At 35.2% G+C, this 26,632-nt stretch overlaps 1 protein-coding gene across 2 annotated transcripts in view; it reads left to right on the top strand.

The window, feature by feature from the left end:
• ARL15 (ADP ribosylation factor like GTPase 15) overlaps nt 1-26,632 on the top strand; it is a 427,617-nt gene that overhangs the window by 138,246 nt on the left and 262,739 nt on the right. For both annotated transcript variants that reach the window (XM_004088466.3, XM_030815765.1), the window contains one exon: nt 11,379-11,438. In XM_004088466.3, coding sequence (XP_004088514.2) covers nt 11,379-11,438 — 60 coding nt within the window. The remainder of the gene's footprint in view (nt 1-11,378; nt 11,439-26,632) is intronic.

Raw genomic sequence — 26,632 nt, 5'->3', positions numbered from 1 at the left:
ACTTAATACTTAAATCTGTAGATTTTGACAGATTGTCCTCCATAATGTGGTTTGGCCTCATCCAGCCAGTTGAAGGCCTGAATAGAATAAAAGACTTGCCTCCCTGGAACAAGAGGGAATTCTTCAGTAAATGGCCTTTGGACTTGAACTGTGTATTGATTCTTTCCCAGGTCTCCAGCCTGCCAGCCCAAACTGTAGATTCTGGGTTTATGGCAACTGTAATTGTGTGAACCAATTTCTTAAAGTATTTCTCTGTCTCTCTCTCTCTCTCTCTCTCTCTCTCTATATATATATATATATATATATATATACACAAAGATATATATATCTATACATGCACCTATACATACATATAAATATACATATAAACACACATCCTTTTGGTTTTTTTTTTCTCTTGAGAACAAAGTAGTACAAAGAAAATACCTTAAAAGCAGATAAAAGATGTTACATGAGTAAGAATAAAAATAAGGATGGCATCACATTTTTTCACTGGAAAAATGCAAGTAAGAAGACATTGGAGCAGCATCTGAAAGGGAAAAAACTGTCAACTAATATCCAGCAAAAGTCTCTTTTTAAAAGAAAGTAAAAATAAATACTAGACTTTTTCAGATATACAAAATCTGAAGGAATTTATCACTAGCAGAAAAGCATTGTAAGAAATGTTAAGGGAAGTCCTTGAGTCAGAAAAAATGATACCAGAGGGAAATCTGGATCTATATAAAATAATAAGGACTGCCAGAAATGCAAATTATATGGATAATTATATAAGATTTACTTCTTATTATTTAAATATCTTTAAGAGGTATGTCTTTAAACAACAATAATAACCACATATTATGGGGTTAACAACATATGTAAAAGTAAAATGCCTGAGAACAATAGCATAAAGGTCATGGGGAAAAAGGGAAGTACACTATTGGAAAATTCTTGTACTGTAAGTGAAGTCGTATAATAACACTTGAAGGTAAACTGATTATAAACCCTAAAGTAACCACTAAAATAGCAAAACAAAGAATGAGTGCCAATAAAGCAACAAATGAGATGAAATAGAATTATCGAAAATAATCCAAAAGAAGGCAGAAAAAGAAGAAAAGGGGAACAAGAATAGATGAAACAAATAGAAAACAAGTAGAAAGGTGATATAGTCAAACCTAAACATCAATAATAATATTAAATATAAATGACCTAGACTCCTTAATTAAGAGACAGAGGTTGATATAATAGATTTTTTTAAAAAACCAAGACCCAACCAAATACTGACTTTAAGACTCAAACTTTAAGTATAAAGACACAAATAAGTTAAATATAAAAAGGTGGAAAAAGATACATCATGCTAACACTAGTCAAAAGAATGTTGGGGTAGCTATGTTAATATTAGACAATGTAGATTTCAGAGCAATGAATAAGGCTGGGGATAAAGAAGTTCATAATGATGAAGGGATCATTTATTCAGGAGACTGTAATAATTCTACACATTTATGTACCTAACAGAGCTTAAAAATATATGAAACAAAAAAAATGACAGAACTGCAAAAAGAAATGGACAAACCCACAATTACAATCAGCGACTTCAGTTTCTCTCAATACTTTATAGATCATGTGGGAAGAAAATCAGCCAGTACATAGCAGACTTCAACAACACTAACAGCTAACTGATTAACATGTTATAAAATACTCCACCCAACAACAGAAGACATTCTTTTCAAGTACACATAGAATATTTGCCAAATTAGGCCATAACCTGGTTTATGAAAGCAAATCTAAATAAGTTTAAGTGGCTTCAAGTTATATCCAATATGTTCTCAGACCGTGATAGAATTGCATTACAAATCAATAACAAGAAGAAAAAAAAAATCTCAAGTATTTAGAAACTCACTTACTTCTAAATGACCCATGAATCAAAGAAGGTAGCAAAAGAGAAATTATAAAGGATTTTGCACTGAATGACAATGCAACATATTAGAATTTGTGGGGCCTATAAAATGGGACTTTAAGGAAAGTTTATACCACTAAATGTCTATTCAGAAAAGAAGGGCCTCAAATCAATGACCTCAGCTTCCACCTTAGGGAACTAGAAGAAAAATGGATTAAACCCAAATAAGCAGAAGAAAATAAAGATCAAAGTGGAAATCAATGAAATAGAAGAGCCATAGAGAAAATTAGTAAAACCAAAAGCTAGTTCTTTGAGAAAGTCAGAAAAATTGATAAAACTCTAGCCAAACTGATCAGAAAAAATAAAAAAGACACAACCAATATCAGGAATAAGAAAGGTGACATCAATATAGATTCTATAAATAGTAAGAGGTTAATAAGGGAATATCATGAACAACCTTATGCCAATAAATCTGACAACTTAGAGAAAATGGACAATTTCCTTGAAGGACAAACCATCAAATCTCACTCAAGAAGAAGTAGAAAACCTGGATAGACCTATATCAGTTGAAGAAATTGATACCTTTTCTTTCTTTTTTTAAGTCTAGTTGGTTTCACTAGTGAATCCTACCAAACATTTTAAGGAAGAAATACTGCCAATTCTTTACAGTCTCTTCCAGAAAATTGAAGAGGAGGGAAAAATGCCCCAACTCCTAAGACCAGCATGAAGCTGATACCCAAACCACACAGACATTACAAAAAAACGAAAACTGCATACCAATAGCCCTCATGGACACAGATACAAAAATTATAAGCAAAAATATACCAAATCAAATTCAACAATAATATTTCAATAGGATAATATGTCATGACCATGTGACATTTATTCCAGGAATGCAGAGTTAGTTGCACATTCAAAAATCAATCAGTTTAGTTCACAATATCAAGAAACCGAAAGATGAAACTATGATCCTGTGAAGATATGCAAAAAACAAAAACAAAAAAAAACTCAGCATCAATTTTTGACAAAAACTCTTAACAAAGTAGGAATAGAAAGGAATTACCTCAACTGTTAAAGGGCATCTGTGAAAACCCTACAGCTGTTGTCAGAGTTAATGGAGAAAGACTGAACTGTTTCCTGATCAGATCAGGAATAAGACATGGATGTCTGTTCTCACCACATCTATTCAACATTGTGGTAGAGATTCTAGCCAGTAAATCAGGCAAGAAAAATAAATAAAATGCTTTCATTTTGTGAAAGAATAAATAAAAACATACTTGCCGATGGCATGATTGTTAAAGTAGAAAATTTAATTGAATCGACAACCCTTTGCTATAAACTGGAGATGGTTGATATGAATTACAGCTGATAGTTTTAGAGATCTGAAAAATTATCAGAAACTTAGAGGATAGCTCTGGCTATTAGTTTTAAAGAATGTTGCCCATAAGAATAGAAGCAGATAGGGTGTGGTGGACAACTGTTAGCCAAATATTGAGTTCATTCAGATAAATGAACAAACTCTCTGAAAATTGGTAGGTGGGAATGCAGAGGTCTATATATAAGTAAACATCGTAACTCAGGTAGGACGTTATTCACAAGTGGCTATGATGAAGTGTTCTAAAAGCGTAGAAGGAAGCAAAGTTTGTGCTGAGAGGCGCTGACAAGAGAAGGAAAAGCTCTGTTTGCTAGTGTATGGAGGAAGAAAGAATGTGCAGGGAAATGCTGGAGCATGGAGAAGACTTCTTCACAAAGATGAGGTTCCATATGATTCGCTGAGAGGGCTCTGTAATAATAAAGGTGAGGCTGAGTTGACCATGGGAGGCAGGAAGTAATGATGTAGGAGAAAATGGGTAGATGCTTGTTGTTTGGGCCTGTGTGTTCGTTATAGTGAAAGAAGGAGGGCAAGATGTTGGAGAAACAAGTTACCGATGGTAGAGAAGGGTTGGCAAATAGGCAGCAGAGGAGGTCCCACAGGCTGACTTTAGTTATCAGGGGATCCACAACTGTTCAGTGCTGGAGTTTGAGATAGGCATTGCTGACATCTTCAAACTTACTGCCCGGGTCCAGAATTCTTTTGGTTGTTCATAGCAGGTGCGTATCTGTGTGTGTGTGTGTGTGTGTGTGTGTGTGTGTGTGTGTGTGTGTAAGTAAAGAAGAACAAAGGGGGTGGAAGGAGGGTACTGAAATAAACAGTGAATTCCAATAGTAATAAAGGTAACTTGGAAAAGAATTGGGGAAGTCAGAAATCCACATGTGTATGTAAACATTCAGTGAGGAAGATGGCAGAATAGCTGGACTAGGCCTCCAGTGAATCATTCACAAGGGAAGGATCAAGGAACTTAACTATATAAAAATTTAAAACCATTGGAAAGCTAAAATTAAGATAAATATTAAAAAATACTGTTGGAAATATTTGCATCAGATATTACAGATAAGCATATGGCTGGCCCTCTTAAAGAATTCAACCACACTTACAAATAACATCTAGAATCTAATAGATAAACTATGCCAAGTCTATAAAGAGATAATTCATAAAAAGTATAAATGGCAAACAAATTAATGGAAAAGTTCAACTTTACCGGAAGTTTAACTTTACTAGAGAATAAATAAGTAAACGTTAGTTTTATACTTAAATTTACCAAAATCTGTTTCTTTATGAGACGAGTCAGTGCTGGTAAGATTGTAGTGGCATTGGTGTGCACATGTATTACAGGTGACATTATGATTGTTACATTATGACTGTTATGATATCCCTTTTTTTGAAAAGCATTTTTCTTGGAAAGCAGTTGTTCATATAAATCAAAAGTTATGAAAATGTTCACAGACCTAGTAATTATGCCATTGGCAATTAACTTTAAGTAAGTAATTTAAGGGAAACTATATGCGTAAAGCAATTCCTTGCAACGTTTTGTATTGTAACTAAAACTTTAAGGTAGTTTAAATGCCATACAACAAGGGAGTTTGTTAATTACGTTATGGTAACTTGATCAAAATGATTATAGATTAGGAGAATATATACAGTCTTCTATTTAAAAATTAAAAATTAGATTTACGTTTATTTTTGAAATTAAACCATGGAAAACTATGCATTTGAATAAAAAAAACTAGAGAAAAACGATAAGAGTAACAGTGTACTTTATTGATGTGATTGAATTATGAGTAAAACTTTTATTCTTTTAAATTATTTCTCTATAATGTCTTGAAAATATAAAGCCAATTAAAAATGACATTCGAAAAGAGAATCTACCTTCAGAGTTGGTTTCTTAAAATGAAAACATATGAGAAGGATGTGTTCGTTTAATTTCAGCAAGGCGAGAATGTGTGCCTTTTCTTCAGAAAGAGAATTCAAACTTTATTGGTTTATTAACTTCAGCAATTTTTCACCTCTGACATAATTTTTAAAAGATACTTAAATTGTCAAAACTCAAAGAGCCAAGAAATCCTCCAGAGAGCAGGACCTGTTGGTGAGGAGAGAAAATTTGAGTAATTTGCACCTTAGTCTAGAAATAAAAGTGAACTCTATCCAGACTGAATTCCTTTACTGTATATGTATGAGGAATTTGTTGATAAGAGGGGTTGTTAAACTGTAGATTACATAAATGTTCACTATTTTTTTGAAGCAGAGGAATGGAATCTAAAGGCTTAGGAGAATATATTGATGCTACATGGAGAATAACCTAGAGAAAACTGAACACTTTGAATTGAAAAAGGTTGAAAACATCTTCTAGGGATATATACCATATTTGAAAACGATTGAAAATGTTCATGAAAATTTGAAGAAGACATTTAAATACCTTCAGTATTAGCTTCAAATGTGTTAAGCCAACAAGAGAAACAAGTTAGAAAGTCATATTTTGATATCTTTTAAAGGATTGTATTTTATAAACGCCAGTAGATTAAATTTCCTTTTATGATGTTGAAATCCTAGTTAGAAGAATTTCGTTAGTCTGTTGTCCAAACATCACAAAACCGCTATGGCATAAATCATGCCCTTGGTCCAGGTCAAAGCCACCAGATCTGTAGAATGTCTTTCCCTTCAGCAATTCTTAGAGTGACCCAGGAATTTCAGAAGCACACAAGTATCTGTGTGCGTGCACTCAGACTTGAGGGAAGGGGAGGAGGGTTCAGTCTGTAGGTCCAAGTGAAATACTTGTGTGTTCCACACAGCGAATAAAAATAGACTAACCTTCCTCCCAAAACTAATTTTGTTACGATTCCAGGAATGCTTTCAGTGCATGAAAAACTTCAAATTCATCTTTCTTGTCTCACAGGTTTTGTTGGATTTAAGGATTGCAAAACAAAGACTGAAAGGCTATGCAAACAATTATTTCCCCGAAGAGTTACTAAGTCGTATATTTATTAAAAATTTGTGGGGTTAAATCTTAGGGGAGGTTTCAGTCTTACTAATGTAGCTTAGATAGGCCAGGAAAAAATGACTGCGTAACTTAGGCTTTAGCCATCAAATTGTTTGAATGGAGCCTGGGGAGACTTACCCGTGAAGCCTTCAGCCAAATACTACAGGCCATTGATGATTGACTCAGTGGTTACTTTTATTTCCTCCTCCTTGTTTAATGTAAATAATGGAATCCTAATTTTAGAGGAAATCTCAAAGAGCTAATTTAGTCCTCATTTTGCACATGAGGAATTCAAGGCCAAGGCAAGACAAAAATTTGGCTGGTGAGTCTAAGAGCTGTGGTTCGGCCTCCTAGGATAGTCCCTTGTCACGTTAGCACACTGACACCCTGAAGATAGCATCAGAGGACACTTCCTGTTTGAAGAAGCAAGAGAGTAGTTACACCGTCATGGATGAGTCAGTTGAACATTTTCCCTCCCCTCCTAAGTTCCTGATTTTATTAATTATTTCTATAAAATGTACATTCTAAACTCATGCTAGTATTTTTATTTGATTAATAAGAAAGCAATGTCATATAGACCTGAAAACCCTTATTTGGGTTTCTTGTGTTGGGTTATTTATAAACAGGAGGACAGTAAATTAGTGGGTTTATTAGGTGTTAGGTTATTTATAAACAGGGAGGACAGTAAATTAGTGGGTTTATTAGGCACATGTGTATTTTGGTCAGTTGACTTCACCAGTATTTAGGCTCAAAATTGGACAAAATGGTGTGAATCCCTCAGTTTGTTGGTATATGGAGGAGACACTACAGTGTAGTGTAGGGCTCTGGTGATGAGACCTGGTTTTAAGTTTCGAACATAGCACTTAGTACTTTTCTTTGAGACAGAGTCTTGCTCTGTCGCCCAAGCTAAAGTGCAGTGGCCTGATCTTGGCTCACTGTAACCTCTGCCTCCCGGGTTCAAGCAATTCTCCTGCCTCAGCCTCCCAAGTAGCTGAGATTACAGGCATCTGCCACCACGCCCAGCTAATTTTTGTATTTTTAGTAGAGACGAGGTTTCACCATCTTGGCCAGGCTGGTCTCAAACTCCTGACCTCGTGATCCACCCACCCTCGGCCTCCCAAAGTGCTGGGATTACAGGCGTGAACCACCGCACCTGGCCAGCACTTAGCACTTTTGGCAAAGCACTTAATGCCTGTAAGCTTCACTTTCTTCGTGGGACAGTAGAACTGATATTAACTTTAGGATTGTTATAGCAGCTAAATTAGGAAATAGATATTAATACTTAGCATATTGAGATCCTATTGTATGCCAAGCACTGACCTACAGAATACACTGTAGCTTGTTTCTTCATTATGGATCCTTGCAGTCTAGCCAGAGAACAAATATAAAACAAATCAACCGATATGTAGTTACAACTGTGAAAATCACCTAGGAGGGGTACTGAATACTGGAAAAACATGGACTCAGAAAAATCAGTCTAGTTCGAGGACACCAGAGAATGCTTCCCTGACAAAGTAGTTTGCTCAAAGTCAAAGAGTTAATAAATGGAAGAGGAAGAGTTTCAACCCAGACTTTCTTTCTCTAGAGCAAATGCTGTCTAGTAGCTTTTATTCCTCAAAGCAACCCTTTGAGAAAGGTATTTTGATGGTTTGACCTTTGGTATCCCTTCTAAATATTATATTAATTCTCCCCCTTGGCCTCATCCAACCTGATGTAAAGGGAAAAAAAATAGTCTAATAATTTCCCTTCTTGATTGTCCTTCTGGTGAACTGAAAGTATGACTTTAGATTTTTAGTTCCATTTAATCCTTTCACATGTTTAGAATGACTAAAATAGAAAAAACATTGTTTCTCTTCTGTAAATAGTACGTTTTCTTATTTTCTGGACTAATCAGTCTATCTAGACTTTGTCTTTTGAACATTAATTACTGAAGCTAAGCCATAAAAATAATATGGAGACAGCAACATGGATGACTGTGTATACCTTTGCAGTATAAATCTAACCACACCAGTTCTATTTGGAGAAAACATTTATGACTATTTTGTCAGGACATTTATATGCCTATAAATAACATTGCTAGGGGGCTGGGTGTGGTGGCTCATGCCTGTAATCCCAGCACTTTGAGAGGCCGAGGCAGGTAGATCATGAGGTCAGGAGATCGAGACCATGCTGACTAACATGGTGAAACCCTGTCTCTCCTAAAAATACAAAAAATTAGCCGGGCGTGGTGGCGGGTGCCTGTAGTCCTGGCTACTCAGGAGGCTGAGGCAGGAGAATGGCGTGAACCCGGGAGACGGAGGTTGCAGTGAGCCGAGATCACGCCACTGCACTCCAACCTGGGTGACAGAGAGAGACTCCATCTCAAAAATAATAATAATAATAAAATAACATTGCTAGGATACTTTGCTTAGTGTGAACTTTTGAAGACGTTTTAGTCAACTTATTATGAAGACTTCGCAAGAATTTAAAGACAATAACAGTGACATAATCTGCCTGTTGGGTTAATAAATTTCAAAAGTTGTATTTTGCACATAAGTGCAACAATTTCTGGAAGGATATTACTTCCCTTTGAGAGCCTGCTTATTGTCAGCTTTTAAGAATCAAAGCAGATTAGACATTGGTGATGTGCTCCATAACCATTTCCTTTTCAAAGTTGAGGCCTGTGCCCGTCTTACTTCTCTAGAAAATCTACTCTTGGGTTGTCCTGAGCATAACCACTAATAGACTGCTTAATATTTGCAGAGAGCTTTTCATTTTCAGGATTTCACAATCATTGCCTTTTAATCCATATAACACCCGTGTGAGGTGGGTAGATACATTCAGGCATCCAACTCTCCTGCAGGTGAATTTCTGTGCCAGCAGGAATATTATGATTGGCACTGACTTTCCGTAATTTCCCAGAGGCCAGACACCTGGAGAGGCTTTCCTGCAGGCTCAGGTACATGCCAGTGTTTCAGCCACATGGGACTGCCTCCTCTTTCCTCCTGCTCATTTACTAAGATTCAGTGACTTCATGCACCATTAACCATAATGCTGTGCTGACTGTGTCAATCTGCATTAAGCCCACAAAGGAGGGGGTAGGTTTTAGAAAATTGTTAGAGGGCCCAATGAACATTTTCTGTACTTTCTGTGCAGCAGACTTCAGCTGTTGACAACTTCATCACTCCAACAAAAGTACTTTTCATTCAGTGGTAACTTTTACATCTCCAGCTATATACTTAGCTTAATAAGTGAGCACCCAGAATCAAGTTTGTGATTATATTCAGGCAGGCAGAAAACATGTACACCTAATGATTAAATCATCAACAAAAAAGCATCAATGGAAACATAATGCCAGCAATCATATATTATATGCTTATGGTGCACCAGGTACTGTGATAAACACAACACATATATTATCTTATCCTTATGACAACCCTGTGAAGTAGATATTATCATCCCTGTTTTTTAGATGAGAAAGCCGAGCAAGGCTAGTAGGTTGCCCACATTCACAGAGCTAATAAGGGACAGAGCTAGAATTTCAACCTAGTTCTGTCTGACTCCAAAGTCAGTTCTTCAAACATTATGTACTAGGTACTGCCTTAGGTGGAAGGTAATGTACAGATTATTAAAGTACTGGGATAACATGCAGCAAAGAAGTGCAAAAGATAGGCTAGACTAAGAAGGTGTGTAATGATTTCCTTCTTTATAAAGCAAAACAAAGCCATTTGAAAGAATTGTTTTTATCCATATAATACTTTATATATTTTTTCATAACTTACCTCAAATGAAAGACTCATAATTTGTCTTCTTTGTTGATAAATTCTTGAAAAAGAAACTTTTTTAGTCTTAAAATTATACGTATTAAATAATGCTTAAAACCTTAAGTAGAATGGTTGCTCAGAAACTATTGATAAATTAACTTCTAGAAATTCATAGGGCTTTTAATTCAAAAAAGAAATATAAGTACATGGCAAAACATTCAAATGAAACTAAAGAATCTTCCTCCTATTTAAAATTTCCAGATTCCCAGTTTTCCTGAGGGTCATTATTAGCTCTGGTTTCTTGTGGATCCTTTCAGAAAGAATCTGTGTATATATTTGCATATGTGTGTGTGTGTGTGTGTGTATGAATGAGTATATACACACTTGCATATGTCACAGTTGAATTTATTGTCTTGAATGATAATAATTAAGTCGTAAATATATAGTTAATCATAGAACTGTATACTCTGAATATTTTCTTATAATACAAACCTTGTATTACATGTATTATAAAATGATTGCCTGTGCATAAGTGGATAATTATCATTGTACTTTTAAGAAAAATAGATATATGACATATTAACCATGTCCTTTAAAGAAGACACTAACATAAATACTATGTAATTCTAATATGAAATGTTATAATTTAAGTACCTTGATTTCTCGGGTTGCTGAGTTATATGTGAGAAAGAATTATAAGACATTAACTTTAAGAATTAAAGTTAGATGCAGAGGTCCTCATAGATGTAATATTTTCTTTGGAATTTCTCTATGCTTTCAAATGTCTTTATTATATCTGATAAAAGTTGCAGAGTGACATTACATATTAAATTAAAGAATAAGGCATATTTTGAAGTAAAGGGGATAGTGTTATCTATTGCCATAATACATGACTATGTTTTTTGCTTGTTTGTTTGTTTGTTTTTGAGATGGAGTCTTGGTGTGTCACCAGGCTGGAGTGCAGTGGCCCGATCTCAGCTCACTGCAACCTCTGCCTCCCAGGTTCAAGTGATTCTCCTGCCTCAGACTCCCGAGTAGCTGGGATTACAGGCGTGTGCCACCACACCGACCAAATTTTTGTATTTTTAGTAGAAACGGGGTTTCACCATGTTGCCCAGGATGGTCTTGATCTCTTGACCTCGTGATCTGCCCGCCTTGGCTTCCCAAAGTGTTGGGATTACAGGTGTGAGCCACCGTGCCCAGCCACAACTATGTTTTGATAATGGCAGAAGATAATATTCAGTTATCAGTTTACCTTGGAAATTATGTGTTTCTAGTATAAATATCAGCTACAAAAAGTAAATCTTAACCAGCCTAAAAAGAGAAGATTTGAGCATCCTAAGTATTTTAATTTAAAAGTTAAGTTGCTAATTCTTTTTTTATGTTTTTGTTTTCTAATTTTAGGTTTTAGTATTAAAGCAGTGCCATTCCAGAATGCCATCTTGAATGTAAAAGAACTTGGAGGTATAACATTTCAAATCATTTCTATGTCTGCCCTTAACTTTTATTAATTTAGTAATAATGTATTATGTGTAATTCAAACATAATGATAACTTATTTTAGTAGGTGGTGCATTTTTATCTTGAAAATATATTTCCTAGAAATATTTCCTTCTCTTTGTATATGTTTTAAAAATTGTTGAAGAGTTCTAAGTAACAAACTTTGGGGTTTTTTTAAATGAATCAAAGAATTATACTATTATTGGCAATTTATACAGCTCATTGGTTTTACTTGTTCAAAAATCTTGAATAAAACATATGAAGATAATTTTAATATTATTGAAAGATCAACTATTCGGGGAAAAGATTTGTATTTTAGAGTAGTTTGTGTTTATACTGCATGGTTTATTGTATTAGATCTTTTTAGAATGTATTTGTTCCTATAATAAATCTTTGCCAATGGGTTCTTTGCTGGCCAAGGACATTTATCAGATAGGCTGTACCCCAAACCATACATCACTCAGTCTTTCGTTACACTCTCTGTCTGGCATTTTTTGGTTGTGTTTTATGTTAGTCAGGGTCTTAACCCATGTAAATAGATTAACAAAGAAATCAGTCAATTCAGTGAACCCACTAAATTCTCTAATGGCACATGAAAATACTAAGTGCTCTGGAGTTCAGTACGATATCGGTGAGTTTAATGACTTAGAAGAGACTTATCTTCCATCTCTTTAATGACTTTGTGATATTGGCCTTACCTTGTTTTGTTTTGTTTTGTTTTGTTTATTTTCCCTTAAGGTCATTCTAACTGTGACCTATTTTTAGCTTGATGAAATTATAACACCAACTTTATGCCATTTTAACAGTGTTTGGTACCTTCTTATTTTTATCTAATGAAGTATCGGCTGATCTTTTCAGGTGTCTGTTTTCAGTTCGCTATGTGTAGGACAGGTTCGCTTCTGCCAGTCAATTTCATATTCACTTTTAGCTTTATAGCTTTAATATATAAAACAACCATGATCAATAAATTCTGATTTTTCTTTAAGACATTTGGTTTTGTCATTTTGACTCCAAAAAATATAAAACATGAATGTTCTTGTAATAATTTTTCTATGCAAAATTTTTAAAAGTATGTGTTCTATTAGGGTGAGTATTTTAAATTATAATTGTACTTTTAAGAAAAATAAATGTATGGCATATTAACCATGCCATATGCTTAAAACCTTAAATACAATGGTTGCTCAGAAACTATTGATAAATTAACGTCTAGAAATTAGTTTAATTTAATTTAATTCAAAAAAGAAATAAAGCACCTAGCAGAACATTCAAATGAAACAAAATAATCTTTCTCCTATTTAAAATTTCCAGATGCCTGGTTTATTAAAAAAAATACTTTTTTGCTTTGTGGCTTCTGGTGATTATTCCTTGGTGACAATAATATTACTTATGGATATTTAAAAATCAAAGAACACATTGTAAAAGTCCATGGAATCAAAATGTATGGTTTGAGAGTTATATGGATTTTAAATATGGCTTTTACTAAGAATTTTATTTTTAGGTTGGACACAAAGCTTTTATTGAACACCTTCCAGGTATAAGAAACTATTGGTTGGTTAATAAGGCATTTATTACATATGATGTTTCCTTGGATGAAACAAACAGTAATTGTATGTGGACAGTTTTAAAAAAAAGTGAAAACCAAGGAATTTGTAAGGTTGGCTCTGTGCCATCAAAATTCAGTACAATGAAAGATCAAGTTAGGGGACTAGAGGTATATAAGGTGGGAATAGGTCTGTTCTCAAGCAAGGTTTAATTTTGCTGAAAGAACTGTGCCCCGACAATTGCTGAAATGGAAATTACAGTGGAGAGGATACCACAGGATTTGGTGGTTATGTTTTAGTTGGTACCTATTCCGTAATGAGGTTAAGAGATGCAGGTAAACGGCAGAGCCTCAGGGATCAGAGCAGATACATTCGTTCCAGGCTAGTGATACATAAGTTTTTGGCATGTGTTAGTATTGAAGAGCAAATTTCTAGCCTAAGCATAGATTCTTTTACCTCCTCAACTTTAATAGCTGTGTTTCCAGTTGACACAGTGTCTGAAGGAAGAGGGGACTTTCTGAGTAGAATCCAATTGTGTATCCTGTGTCACATGCTCGGGGGCAAGCACTTAAGGGAGTTGACTTCTTGACAGCTCATTCACTAAGTCATTTCCTCAAATATTTTTTGAGGCTAGGTACTAGGTTATGTCTCAACCAGGAACACATTAAAAGCTAGGCTAACCCATATAAAGTGTAGCTTTCCTAGGAGTTAACGTGTATGCTAGATATGAAGGGGATCATCCCAAAATAAGGTGTATGTGCATTTAGGGGGAATTATGACTGACTGAAATCAAGTTATCTGAGAGGGAGTTGCTTGACTGAGAATTTCTGGGAGGAGAGAGTTAAATGTTTTAGGATCAATATGTGAACATACGAAGCTTTTATTCACCAGTGGAGGGTTGCTCAGAAGACAGGTTAATCAGACTTCAATCACATTGTCAATCAGAGAAAAATTCTGAATTCAGGGGAGGGCCTCAAGAAGATAGGTGGTAAAGATAGAGATTAAGAGCCAGGACAGTGATGAATTCTTAGTGAGGCATGCCCAGGTAGTTCTCCTTATCCTGGGGTTAATTCAGGAGAACAGCATGGCCCCTGTTCTGCCTGCTAATGCCCTTCCTCTACCCCTTTCAGATAGTTCCAAGGCTCTTCTTCACTCTCCTTCCCAGTCTTAAGTTAAAATTCTCACTTCTTCAAAATAGGGAAGCGCATAAACCTGTGCTCATTATCTATTTAGAAGAAATGGTATGGGGTGAGGAAACAATGAATAATGGAGTTACACTCAGTGAAAGTCACTTTTGGGGGATCTTAATGACAAACTATATGTTTGCACACACAAATATATGTTTGTGTGTGAATATATGTGTGTTGAATATATATTACTTATATAAATTATTATTTCCTCTTACCAATTTTCTGTTTTGTGAAAGTGTTTTTATATCTTTTTCCTGAAAAATTCTTAAAATTCTCATTCACATCAATTTCTTTTCATGTGGTGTTTTCTTACTGTTCACTTGATCATTTTGCCACAATTAATTATGGGTCTAGCATGGTCCTATGGGCAGAGAATGAAAGATCTAAGCACAGCCCTCATCTTCAGGGAACTCATCATTCAGCGATGGAGACATTCATGAAAAGAGAAATAGGAAATTAGTGAAAATTTTGAAAATAATGAAATGAAAGGGAAAAAAATTAAGTGCAGAAGTACAAGGTAAATTATGACACAGTGATAGTCTAGCCCAGTGGTTTGGTGGGCCATTTCTGTTTTGCTATTTTAAGAATGCCTTGTTCTCAACTACCTGTCACACCCTCCAGGCTGCAGTGATTATGCCTGTCTTTTTGTGAAATTGGAGCTCTAAATTTTCTTCTTCTATTTTGTCCTTATTCCCTTTTCTCTCCCCTACACAGTCTCAGTCTTTGCAACTTCATGCCTAGAGAGTAGGTGCTATTATTATCTCACAGATAAGATAACACCTGACATGATGATTTGACCATGTTCATTTGGAGCAGGAGGTGGGAATCAGCCTGAGCTCTTGTGCCTAACCAGTGCGCTCTATACCTACAGCACTTTACCCAGCGCCTGGCACAAGAGAAGTTCTCCCACCTGTTATTTGCTGCTGTTTGTATCATTATTATTTGCATGATTTAAAGTCTTCACATGTTGGTTTGTTTGTTTGTTTGTTTGTTTTGGTTAACAGTGTGTTGGTAAAACACCATTTTTTATTTTTTATTTATTTATTTTTTGAGACGGAGTCTTGCTCCGTCGCCCAGGCTGGAATGCAATGGTGCAATCTCGGCTCACTGCAACCTCTGCCTCATGGGTTCAAGTAATTCTCCTGCTTCAGCCTCCCGAGTAGCTGGGATTACAGGCATGAGCCACCACACGTCACTAATTTTTGTATATTTAGTAGAGACGAGGTTTCGCCATGTTGGCCAGGCTGGTCTCGAACTCCTGACCTCAAATGATCTGCCCTCAGCCTCCCAAAGTGCTGAGATTACAGACATAAGCCACTGCGCCTGGCCCTAAAATACCATATTGACAAAACATGAATACCTTGCTCTCTGCTCAAAGACATTTATAGGACTTAATCTCTAATTATTTCTATTGCTTTTATCATTCATTTTTTCTCTCACACTCTCTTATTTAGAGATCTTTCAAGTCAAACTCTTGCTCAGTTATGGTTCTGACTTCTGGTTCTGTAATCCTGCTTCCCTCCTTTGATTTCTTCAAGACTACCTTCTGAATCAAAGTCTTACTTCTACTTTCCAAACTATCTAAAACTTTCCACAAACATTTCACTGTTTTATTCGTTTATTCTTTGTAATTCATTCATTCAGCAAATATTTACTGAGCATGTATTACATGCCAAGCTCAGTTCTAGAAAGTTGTGGTGGTTATAGTGTCAAAACAAGCACTGTTTCTGCATAGACCAGGTAAGAAGTGCCAGGGGAAGCTCGTGCATACTTGACCTCTCCTTAAAGTCAACTATTACTTCTTGTAGGCCTAGAACAGATATCCATTTAGGCCCTTTCACACCTGAAGGGGTTTTCTAATACCATCCAAGGTATTAGCAAGGCTGGATATTAGTTCTAGTTCTGATTCCTACGTAGGACATTTTATAGTATTACTTCGTAAACTTTTTGTTTTCCTATGTAGTCTTTTATCCAGGAGGTTTTTGGTGAAGCTAATCTCAGTCTGTTCTCTTTTAGTTTTAATTAGTTACTCTGCTTGTCTTGCTCTAGATTATTTTATTTTTCTGGATATTGTACAAGATACCTCACAAGGATGCTGAATGGACTGATGGATTAATCGTTAAAGAATTTTCCTTCCTTCTAGTGACTTGTTTCAAAGCCCAAACGTTCTGTATGATTCTAGGCAAGTCTACCACCTTCTTGTATCTCTGTTCTGTTGTCTGTAAAGCGAGATAATAATAGTTCCTATGTCATATAATCCTTGTGAGGGCTAAATTAGTAAATGCAGGTCAACCACTGAGAGTTTGCTTGGCCTATAGCTAACATTATGGAAGATTTACTTTTATAATGATCATACTCTCACTTTGCCACCTCTCAATTCTGTGCAATAAAGGACACCTTTCAATAAAGCCTTTTTTCCAAGGTCAGAAATAATGCAAATCATGTATTGATTTTTTTTTCTCTTTGTGGTCATACCTCTCTTCCACTTAAACAAGATGTTACACCTCTTTAAACTGAGAAGCAACTCAAAAAGGCCCTCACTGGAGTCTCTGTTTAGCTACCTAGCATAGTTTTGGCACTCTGCGTGGGTTAGTATCAAATGATCTTGTCCTGCTCCACCTCATCACCTTTCCTTCTGTTTTCACATTTCACCTGAAAAATCTCTTCTATGGTTGCCTCTTAATTGCTTTCATTTTGCATTTGGCTTATGTACTTTAACCGCATTATGAAAGTAAGTGAAGCATCTGGCATTTAGCTGAGTTGAAAGCAGTTGTCCACACTGCAGTGATGTCACAGCTCTGATAATGTTGCATTTTAAAAATGTCCAGTACTTAAATTTACAAACAGATTTCTATGCAGTCATGAATGTTTTCCTCTTGATTTTGAAATTGTATATGTGAATTGATAGAATCCAGAGATGGAAATTTTTAGTTCTTAACATGTTTGGTTTGTTATTGTGTATTGATAAGGACCCAGATATCATAATACTCCCTAACTGAATTCTGTAACCAGGATTGGCTGTGTCAAATGACTTGTTTTCTTCCTCTTAATATTCTAATGTGTTACATCTGAATTGTCTCCCCATGCCCCATCCCAGCCACCATCCTTACCCAATATTCTCTTTGGAAGTGGTGTCTTCACAATTGACATTGAGAAAGGCAAAGACAAGCTGAAAAGCAGCTAGCTGTCTTTTATGATTCAGTATTCATTGCTGCCTGTTGTCAATCAAAAGGGGAAAGTTCATGAAGATTTTTGTTTGCATTTTCATTTTAATTTTTTCTTCCTATAAAGAAAAGACAACTTTTTTAGGGTAATATAGAAAGTGCAGGTTGTGTTCATTTACTCATTTGCTTCGGCCCATGCAATAGTGATTGAATGATTTTTGTGGATTGTCAGCTAAGCCATTTTTTTAAGATTTCTTCTGTCAGCAGCCAAGCTGTTATATGAAACAGATGTTGACTCTGTCCTGTTTCTTTGTTTGCCTGGAGGAATGTGCCTCCTCATAGTGAAAGGTGCTGTTTGTTTGTATCCTGCTAGTTATCTTCGGATGCTGTTAATCTGCCCAGGTTATTTGCATTTCTTAATTTTTCCGGAAACTGTACAGGACACACTTCTTGACAGGCAACCCAGGGGGCACTGCTGCCTGTTTCTTTTCGTTTCTGTCTTTTGTACACATGCCATTTGATGTCTTTCGCCAAAATAAAGCTTTCTTTCATCAGAGTCTCATTTTATTAAATCTTACTTTAGAGGGAAGAAGACTTCTTTAATTTTTATCTTACGCATTTTCACAGTTCCATGTATATTATGCATCATCCCCCTCCAGATCCTCACTACCATCTCTCAGTTTTTAAAACTCCAGCTGAATACTTATGAATGTAATGTAATCACTGGCTCTGAGAGTCATGCCACACTGCAAAGCCAGAGGAGACGTAAAGACAATATAAATCAATAAATTAGTTGGGTATTAGAAAAAGAAACAGCATAGGCAGGCAGACTTGCAGAGGTTATTGTGGCCACATTGCTTTGAGGGACAGGTGGAGTTGCAAAAATTTCTTGCTGCTATAGGAGAAAGCAACTTGCTATTCGAAAAGTGTTTTAGACATTTCCAGACATAGGTGTCCATGGGAGGGATGGTGAGAAACCATTTCCCTGGCAAAGGAAAATGACAGCACAGAAGAAGGGCTCAAGGAAGACCATGTCCATAGAATGCTTTTGACCTTACTATAGGTAAATCACAGGCAGCTATACACAAGTAAATGTACATATTCTGTATTTATTATATAATTCTAAGGAAGAAGTGTGGTTCAGCAAGTAGAGGATACCCTCAAGATCCTCTGCCACTCTCTGCAATTGATTTTCTTGTTGTTATTTTCTTATATGTAAAATGTAAGTTCCAATAAATCACCTGTATTTATTTCCCAAGGGATTGGGCTGGAAGAGAACATTTTCGATTATCTAAAGCTCCTTGGAGAGATGCTTTAAGAATAGATGGTGGTATTTCCACTAATTCTCTTTTTATAGTCATGGATCTAGTGTGATATGTAAATATTGAATGACCGCAACTTCTTGATATAATACTGTTTCCTTATCAAGGAGAAGAACCAGGCCTTTTTGGAATGGGAACAGCCAGTTAACTCCTGGCTCCCTGAGCTGTGTACTTTCACACTTAGGCTTAGGCTATACTAGGGGAAATGATATTGGTATAAAGCCAAGTCACTTGGATGTGAGTTAAAAGGCCACAGCTATCTGAATTGGTTGAATAGGATCCCAGGGTGGTGGTGTTTAAGCGTTTTTTACACTTGCTAAGGGAAAACTGAGCCAAACAGTCAGCAGAGCCAAATAAATGAATCTAGGGGCCCAGAAGTCTGTTACTGGCTGAGGTAGACCTGACCTTAATTTTTGTTTTCTTCTGGAGAAGTGCCCTAGGAAATTTTTTAAAATTTAACTTCCCAGTCATAGTCTTGTATAGCACTTAAGGTCTACTTTTTCTAAGACTGTATATATATGTAGAATGTTCTAGAAATGATTTTTCTGGCCTTTTGACCCCCCTGGCAATGGGGATCTCATGTGCCTCTGAAGGTCGCTGCTGCACCACTGTTTCCTCTTCAGGGGCCATCAGGTCATTTCGTATCTTCCAATTCTACTAAACTGCCTCACAGAACATTTGTGTTGGGTACTTAGTTTAACTTCCTATCCCTCACAAGGGAATAAGTATTTCTGTTTCTCCCAGGGATTGCCATAATAGCAACTAATTTTCACTGTGTATTTAGTTTCGGTGTGGTAGTGCAGCAACAGCACTGGAAGTGAAGAGACCAGTATTTTCCTCTAACAAAACAAGCCATGGGATATTGGGCAGGGCGCACTTAACTTTTCCAAGGCTACTTATTTTTTTTTCCAGCAGTCGAAGATGCTGATAACAATTCTCTTGTTTAAGTATAACATAACTAGTTTATTTTTGTCTTGAAAGTCATAGTATCTATCTTGCTTTGGCCCCTACAAATCGTAGATCCTACCTCTAACCTCTGTACAGGACTATGTAGCATTGTTCACTCAATTTTTCTTTCATCCTGGCTTCTTCAATTATTATTATTATTATTTTTTTTTTGTACAGTAAACATTTGGATAAGTCTCAAAGCTTTTTGGGTGTATGGTGTGAGGCAGGGTATATACATAAAATAAAAAAGAACAAATACTAACTTGACAAAGTTCCTATCACTCTGATGTTTTCCTTGAGAAGCATTACAGTCCGGTGTGGTAAGTCCTGTAACAAGACTGAGTATAAGATGCAGTTAGGATCATATAGGAAGGAGAAAGGAGACTTCACAGAGGAAAAGAGTCTACGAAAAGGGACAGATGAGACAAAAGTCATGGAGATACACTAAGTTTAGTTTACAGATGAAACAAGATTGGAGAGTTATGAATCATTGAAAAACAAACCATAATCTTAAGGATTCACTGTACTATAGTATAAAATATCTCAGCAGTTTCAAGCTGGAGGGAAATTTGCCAAATTATGACCCAAGATGCAAGAGTAATGCTAGACACTTCACAAGCAAAAGGTCATTTTGTTATTGTTATTTAATTCAATTCAGTGAATATTTAATGAATACCAACTGCATGCCAGGCCCTGAGGATGCAATCCCTGCCATGCCCAGGTGTGGGTGAACACACACATGCACGCACACACACGCATGCACACACACACACACACCATCCTCTGAGCCTGTTTCTTTGTATACTTTGGTGAGAGAGTGATGTTGGCCATAATGATTATGGAAGTTCTCAGAAAAACACAAAACTAGATTCCTATAAATGGAATGGCAACTCGACAACTGTTGAAGAGGTAATATGCTTATAGCTATTTATCACTTAACAGACTAGATTGATTCTCTGACACGTTCAAAGCTGATTAAAATAGATCTGAGTAGTGTTCTTTTGAGGAATCAAAAATTTGTTGCATTTAATTTCTTGCGGTCCAAAGTATTGTTGAAAGATTCTACTGAAGATGCTTGATTATTTTAATCTTGAAATTCCCTGGTATTTATGGCATCATTGTGAGCAGCAATAATGTGAAGAATTTATGTAAAGTTAATTATCACTGTTGGTACAAGTATGTGAAGCCCTTAAATTTAAGCAATGTACATGATTGAAAATTGGAAGTTGGTTTTTTAAATGTCTTTTGTTATATATGTCTTTATATTTTTCCTCCATAGCCAAAATTCTATTTTATGACAAAAATGGTAAGAAAACAAACAAATAATAAATCTATAACAAAAATGGATTTAAATCCTCAACAAAGAAAAGAAAGCAAGACAAAGCTAAAGGTACAGACAATGGAAACATGAAATAAAAAGAGGAATTCGTCAGGATTATTAATCAAAGGGCTTATCAGAGTTATTAATTGGAGCTCCACATTTGGAGCTGTGCCTTTATTTTTCTTTTCTCCTTGTGTTAAGTAGTGGATAGCAGCTGTGTTTACCCACAAACTAAATCCTTGAGTGTGGGTGCTAGACCCAGAGAGGTAGGGCAGTGCCTCAGTAATGTGCTGACTGCCAGGTGGGTTAGAAAGCCCACCCACACAGGAGACAAGCCACTTGTCTGTCCCTATTAATCACTGGAAACAGACAATGGTAAACAAAAGAGCTGGCACACAGAGATTCTCAAACAAAAGATGAGCATATAATTATGACACACGGCAATATGAAGAAAATCAGTACCATGAAAGAAAGATGCCAAATGAAAAATGAGAAGAAAAAATATTCAAGGACCTAGAGGTAATAGAGTGATCAGAAGAAGACATTCAGAGAGATGTATTCATGAAAAAGACTCAAGCACAGAAATTAAGAATTTAAAGTTTGACTTTAAAATTTAAAATGAAAATGTTCATTAATACAACTCATATAAATTAGGGAAATGAAAGATTGAACTAGGGAATTTTTTTCAGAATGACATACAAAAAGAATACTTCGGAAATGTGGGGAAAAATTTAAGAGACATAGAGAATAGTTACAGAAGTTCTAGCATCCCTGTAATTCTCTTAGAGAAAAGAGAAACTGGAAAGGACACAATTATCAAAGAAATAGTAGGAGAAAAAGCATCAAATATGAAAAAAAAAATATTTAGATGTAATGAGCCCTCTCAATTCCAAATATAATTAATAAGAAAAGAACCATACTTAGAAATATTATTAAAAAAACTATTAATTACGATTTCTGTCTCTTTCATACACACACACACGCATGCATGCACACATAAAATAGCTTTATTTCTGATTTTAACATGGAAGATGGCAGGGTCAGGTAAAGAGAAACAAGCATAAAAGTATATTATGTTCTTTTCTTATTTAGGGTATAGATTATGATTTAAAAAAGAAAAAAATTGAAGTTTATGTGTCTTAAAGGCAATTAAGAATAAACATGATAATAAAAATAGGATGATACATTCATAAATGAATTTTTAAGGAAGTATTGAAAGTTTACATATTCAGCTCATATAATAAATTATCTTAGGGAATGGAGTAAGAGTTCACTGGGATTAAATACAAATTTTGCTTTAACCATATTGCATGAATTTTTTTCCATAACTTTTTTTTAAAAGCATAAAGATGTTTTAAGAAAGGAAATATACTGTAAGGACAAAAAGCAAAGAATATTTGATACATTTAGCAAAGTTCAAGAAAGAAAGAAATAAAACAATCAAAAAAGTTGTGATAAATAGAAAACACCTATATCTGTATCAATAACCATAATAAAATAAGTAGATTAAATTTCCCTTTTCTAATATGGATGGCATAAAAATATTACATATTCAGCTATATATGGTGACAAAAGACACTTCTACAAAAAAAGATACGTTAAGGTAAAAATATATAGAGAGAAATGATACCCTTAAAAAAGGCTATAAAAAGGAAAGTACTTAAAGTAATATGAGATGAAATAGAATTCAAGCAAAGATCATTAAATAGACTAAAGAAAAAGATTTCATACTGATATACTAAGATAACTAAGTAATCATGAACCTTTAAATATTTAACTACATAATCCTGAACTATATAAAGCTAAAACTAAGAGAAATGTAAAGTCAATAGATCGATCCATAATTAGTAGGGAAATTTAGCCCTCCTTATTTGAGCAGACAACGGATCAAATAAAATATATAAAAGATTTATATAGCCAATTAACAGACTTGATCTAATTGATAATTGTATATTTTTATACTCAAATAGAAAATATATGTTCTTTGAATTATCCATATAATGTTTACACATGTGACCATATTTTATGTGTTTTCTGGTTAATATCCAGTAAAATTAGAAAATAATGGCAAATAGACAAAAATAACGGCACAGCCAACAAAATTTAAAAGTACTTCAGTCTTGTGTCATGAATCAAAATGGATCCAAGGTCTAAATTTAAAACCTAAAACAATAAAACTTCTAGTAGAAAACATACAAGAAAATCTTTGTGACTTTGGGTTAGGCAAAGATTTCTTAGACACTAAAGCATGATCCATAAAAGGAAAATTGGTAAATTGGATTTTTTTTTCACTTCCAGTAGACTCATTTATTGTCAGATGCTTGCTTCCTTTGTTTAGTTTTTATCCCCACACTATTAACATAGGAGCATGGAGCACGTTGGCCTCCTAACAACTCCCGGAACCACAGTCATTTAGGATGGAAAGTAAACAGCATCTTGTCCTTATGAGGGGTGATGGGAGGTCATTGGAAAGGGAGGCCACAGGCATGAATGGGCCAGCAAGGTGAGTCTAGGAGAGCATGGGCTGTCACTGATCAGCCCTTGTGGCTCAGTTTGGTCGTCTGTTCTAAGTTGTTCTTTCTGACTGATCTTTACTTTGTCTCCGGTCATCTAGGTTAGCTCCTGGTACCAATGAGATAGGAATTACTTAGTTCCCCAGGCTGTGAGCATCCTTTATTTTTGTCATTAGACAAACTCCCCTGTGTTGCTCCCTAAATTCCTATCTCCTATAATCCAAATTCCCCCATGCCACTCTTTAAATTTCCATCTCCTGTAATCCAAATTCTGGCCAAAGCTAATGTCTAATTTAGAAAAAAATGGAGCCTACAGAAGATAGGATCTGGAATCAGTTAGGGTTTGAAGACCCTAACTCCTCCACTTACTGTAGCTATAGAGCTGGTGAAAGTGTAAAATGGCACAACTCCTTTTGAAAACAGATTAACAGTCTCTGAAAAAGGTAAATGTACACCAATTTGATAATCCAGCCATTCCACTCTTAGGAGACGTGAAAACTTACATCGACACAAAATCTTGTACACAGATGTTCATAGCAACTTTATTTGTAATAACACAATACTGGAAACAACTCAAATGTCATCAATTGGTGAATGGATAAACAAACTGTAGTACATCCGTATAATAGAATACTATTTAGTAATCAAAGTGAATGAACTATTGATACATGCAACAACATGGATGAATCTCAAAATAATTATGCTGAGTGAAAGAAGCCAAACAAAATAAAATAGTGTTCTTCTACTGGGATAAATTTGCATTCTATTTATATAAAATTTTAGAAAATGCAAACTCATATTTAGTGACAGAAAGACCAGTGATTGCCTGGGAGTGGGAGAAGGAAAATATGGCAATAAGTGAAAGAGAGAGATTAAAATGGTCATGAGAAAACTTTTGAGGTTTTCTGGATATACTTATTATCTTGATTGTGGTGATGGTTTCACCATGGATACATATGTCAAAACTTGTCAAATTGTACGTGTTAAATACATGCAGTTTATTGTGTGTCAGTTATACCACACTAAAACTATTAAAAATATTTCTGTAACTTGCAAAATTAAAAGATACTTTTAATTATCTCCAGTTAAAAATCGTTGAAATTGTGTTTTGTGGAGACTTTGGCCCTTTTCTTGGATTGCTTTCCAATGAAAATTTATTTTAGACAGATTAAGGTAAAAAAAAGCTTGAAAAAAGATGAAAGTGACTGGGAAAGGACTCGGAAAGAAAACCATCGGTTTCTAGATAATCATATGTAGCTGAATTGTTAAGATTAAATATGTAAGCACTTCAAACTCTAAGATAAAGAAATTATCAAATCAATCAACTTAATGTGTAGACTTTTAAAATCTCAGTGCTAATAAGAGAAGACAGATTGATCTGTCTGTGTACAGCAGCACTCAGTTAATAAAAAAAAATTGACAGATTCATTATATAAAGAGTGAGAGATTTCTCAATATAACCCAGTTGTGGTTCATGCCATAGTGATACTCAAAACCATAGTGATATAACATTTTCTTCCCAACCATTTTGGTTATATTTATAATAATTATTCATGTTGGTGATTCTGCATTTGGCAAAGTACAGATCTTATAGAAAGTAGCAGGTTGGGGGAAAAACAGTAATGACATTAAGGTGAAAAAATATATTAGAAAGCATCTGCTTCCAAAATATATTAGCATAATTCCTATCTAGACAGTTTGTGTTTTGTGTATGGGTAACTAAACACCATTTTTTGTTGTTCAAGAATCTTTGCAGTTTCAGATCATCTTCGGCTGATCTTCTGTAAGTCTTACCATATCCAGACCATATCTTTGGTTAAAGTTTTCCATCCAGACCTTATTTTGGCATAAAAAGTAATTTTATTTTTCATTTGCCTTTTGCCTCATTTCATTTTCCCAAGTCTTGGCAAAATGCCTGGTTGAGATTGTTCTATTTATAATATGCCAAACGGGTAAAACATAAATATGTTTTCCCACTCTGTACTTTGCCATCAGTGATCTCCATGGAGTGGGAGCTACCACTATCATGTTCTTTTTCTTTAAGATAATGGTAGATTTTAAATGTAGGCTGTGTAAGTATATCTATATCTATCTATCTATCTATCTATCTATCTATCTATCTATCTATCTATCATCTATCTATCTATCTATCTATCTATCTATCTATCTATCTATCTATACACACACGCATATATATATATTTAAACCCTTTATTTCAAAATCATAGTTGGTGGTACAACCAGAGCTAGTAGTGGGATTACCATATTATGATAAACAATTCATACTTCAGGAACTAGGGACAGAGCACATGCTGCCTTGTTTCATTTTTTTTTTCTTTCAAAATCTTCTAAATATATTTAGATATCAATTAATCACCCTTTTTATTCCAGTAAGTTAAGAGAGATCTACCATAATCCAGGAAGTTAAAAACACAGAGGAGACTTCTTGGATGCTTAGTTGTCAGACTACTGTGGACTTTAAGATGGATAGTAGTCAGATAGATACATTGATAGATTTTAAATTTGGGCTTTCTTTGCTGTTACTCTTGTATATATAGTTGCCTATTTTGCAAACATTTATCAAGTTGTAGGGCTAAATTATCTCTACTGGAGCAGATAAAAACTTGTTTAAATGGTGATTGGTTAAGGTCCAAAATGAGTATGCTTTCAATTTAGAAATGTAGAAAAGATGCTTAAAGTCTTTAGGTGTATCTCTGAGCATACTTAAAATACTTTTAAAAGTCATTTTTTTATTCCTTTTTTTTGTTTCTTGAGACAGGGTCTCACTCTGTTGCCCACAGGCTGGAGTGCAGTGGCACGATCTCAGCTCACTGCAACCTCCACCTCCTGGGCTCAAGTGATCCTCCCACATAGCTGACACTGCAAGTGGATGTCACCATGCTCAGCTAATTTTTAATTTTTATTATTTCAGTAGCTTTTGAGGTACAAGTGGTTTTTGGTTACATGGATGAATTGTTTCCTGGTGAAGTCTGAGATTTTAGTGCACCCATTACCCGAGTAGTGTACATTGTAACCAATATGTAGTTTTTTTATCCTTCACCCACCTCCCAGGCTCCCACTTCTAAGTCTCCAAAGTTCATTGTACCACTCTGTATGCCTTTGCGTACCCACAGCTTAGTTCCCACTTATAACTAAGAACA

The sequence above is a fragment of the Nomascus leucogenys genome, chromosome 7b, assembly GCF_006542625.1.
Source record: "Nomascus leucogenys isolate Asia chromosome 7b, Asia_NLE_v1, whole genome shotgun sequence".
NCBI lineage: Eukaryota > Metazoa > Chordata > Mammalia > Primates > Hylobatidae > Nomascus > Nomascus leucogenys.
Note: the sequence above shows the minus strand (reverse complement) of the source record. Positions and strands in the feature narration are given on the sequence as shown.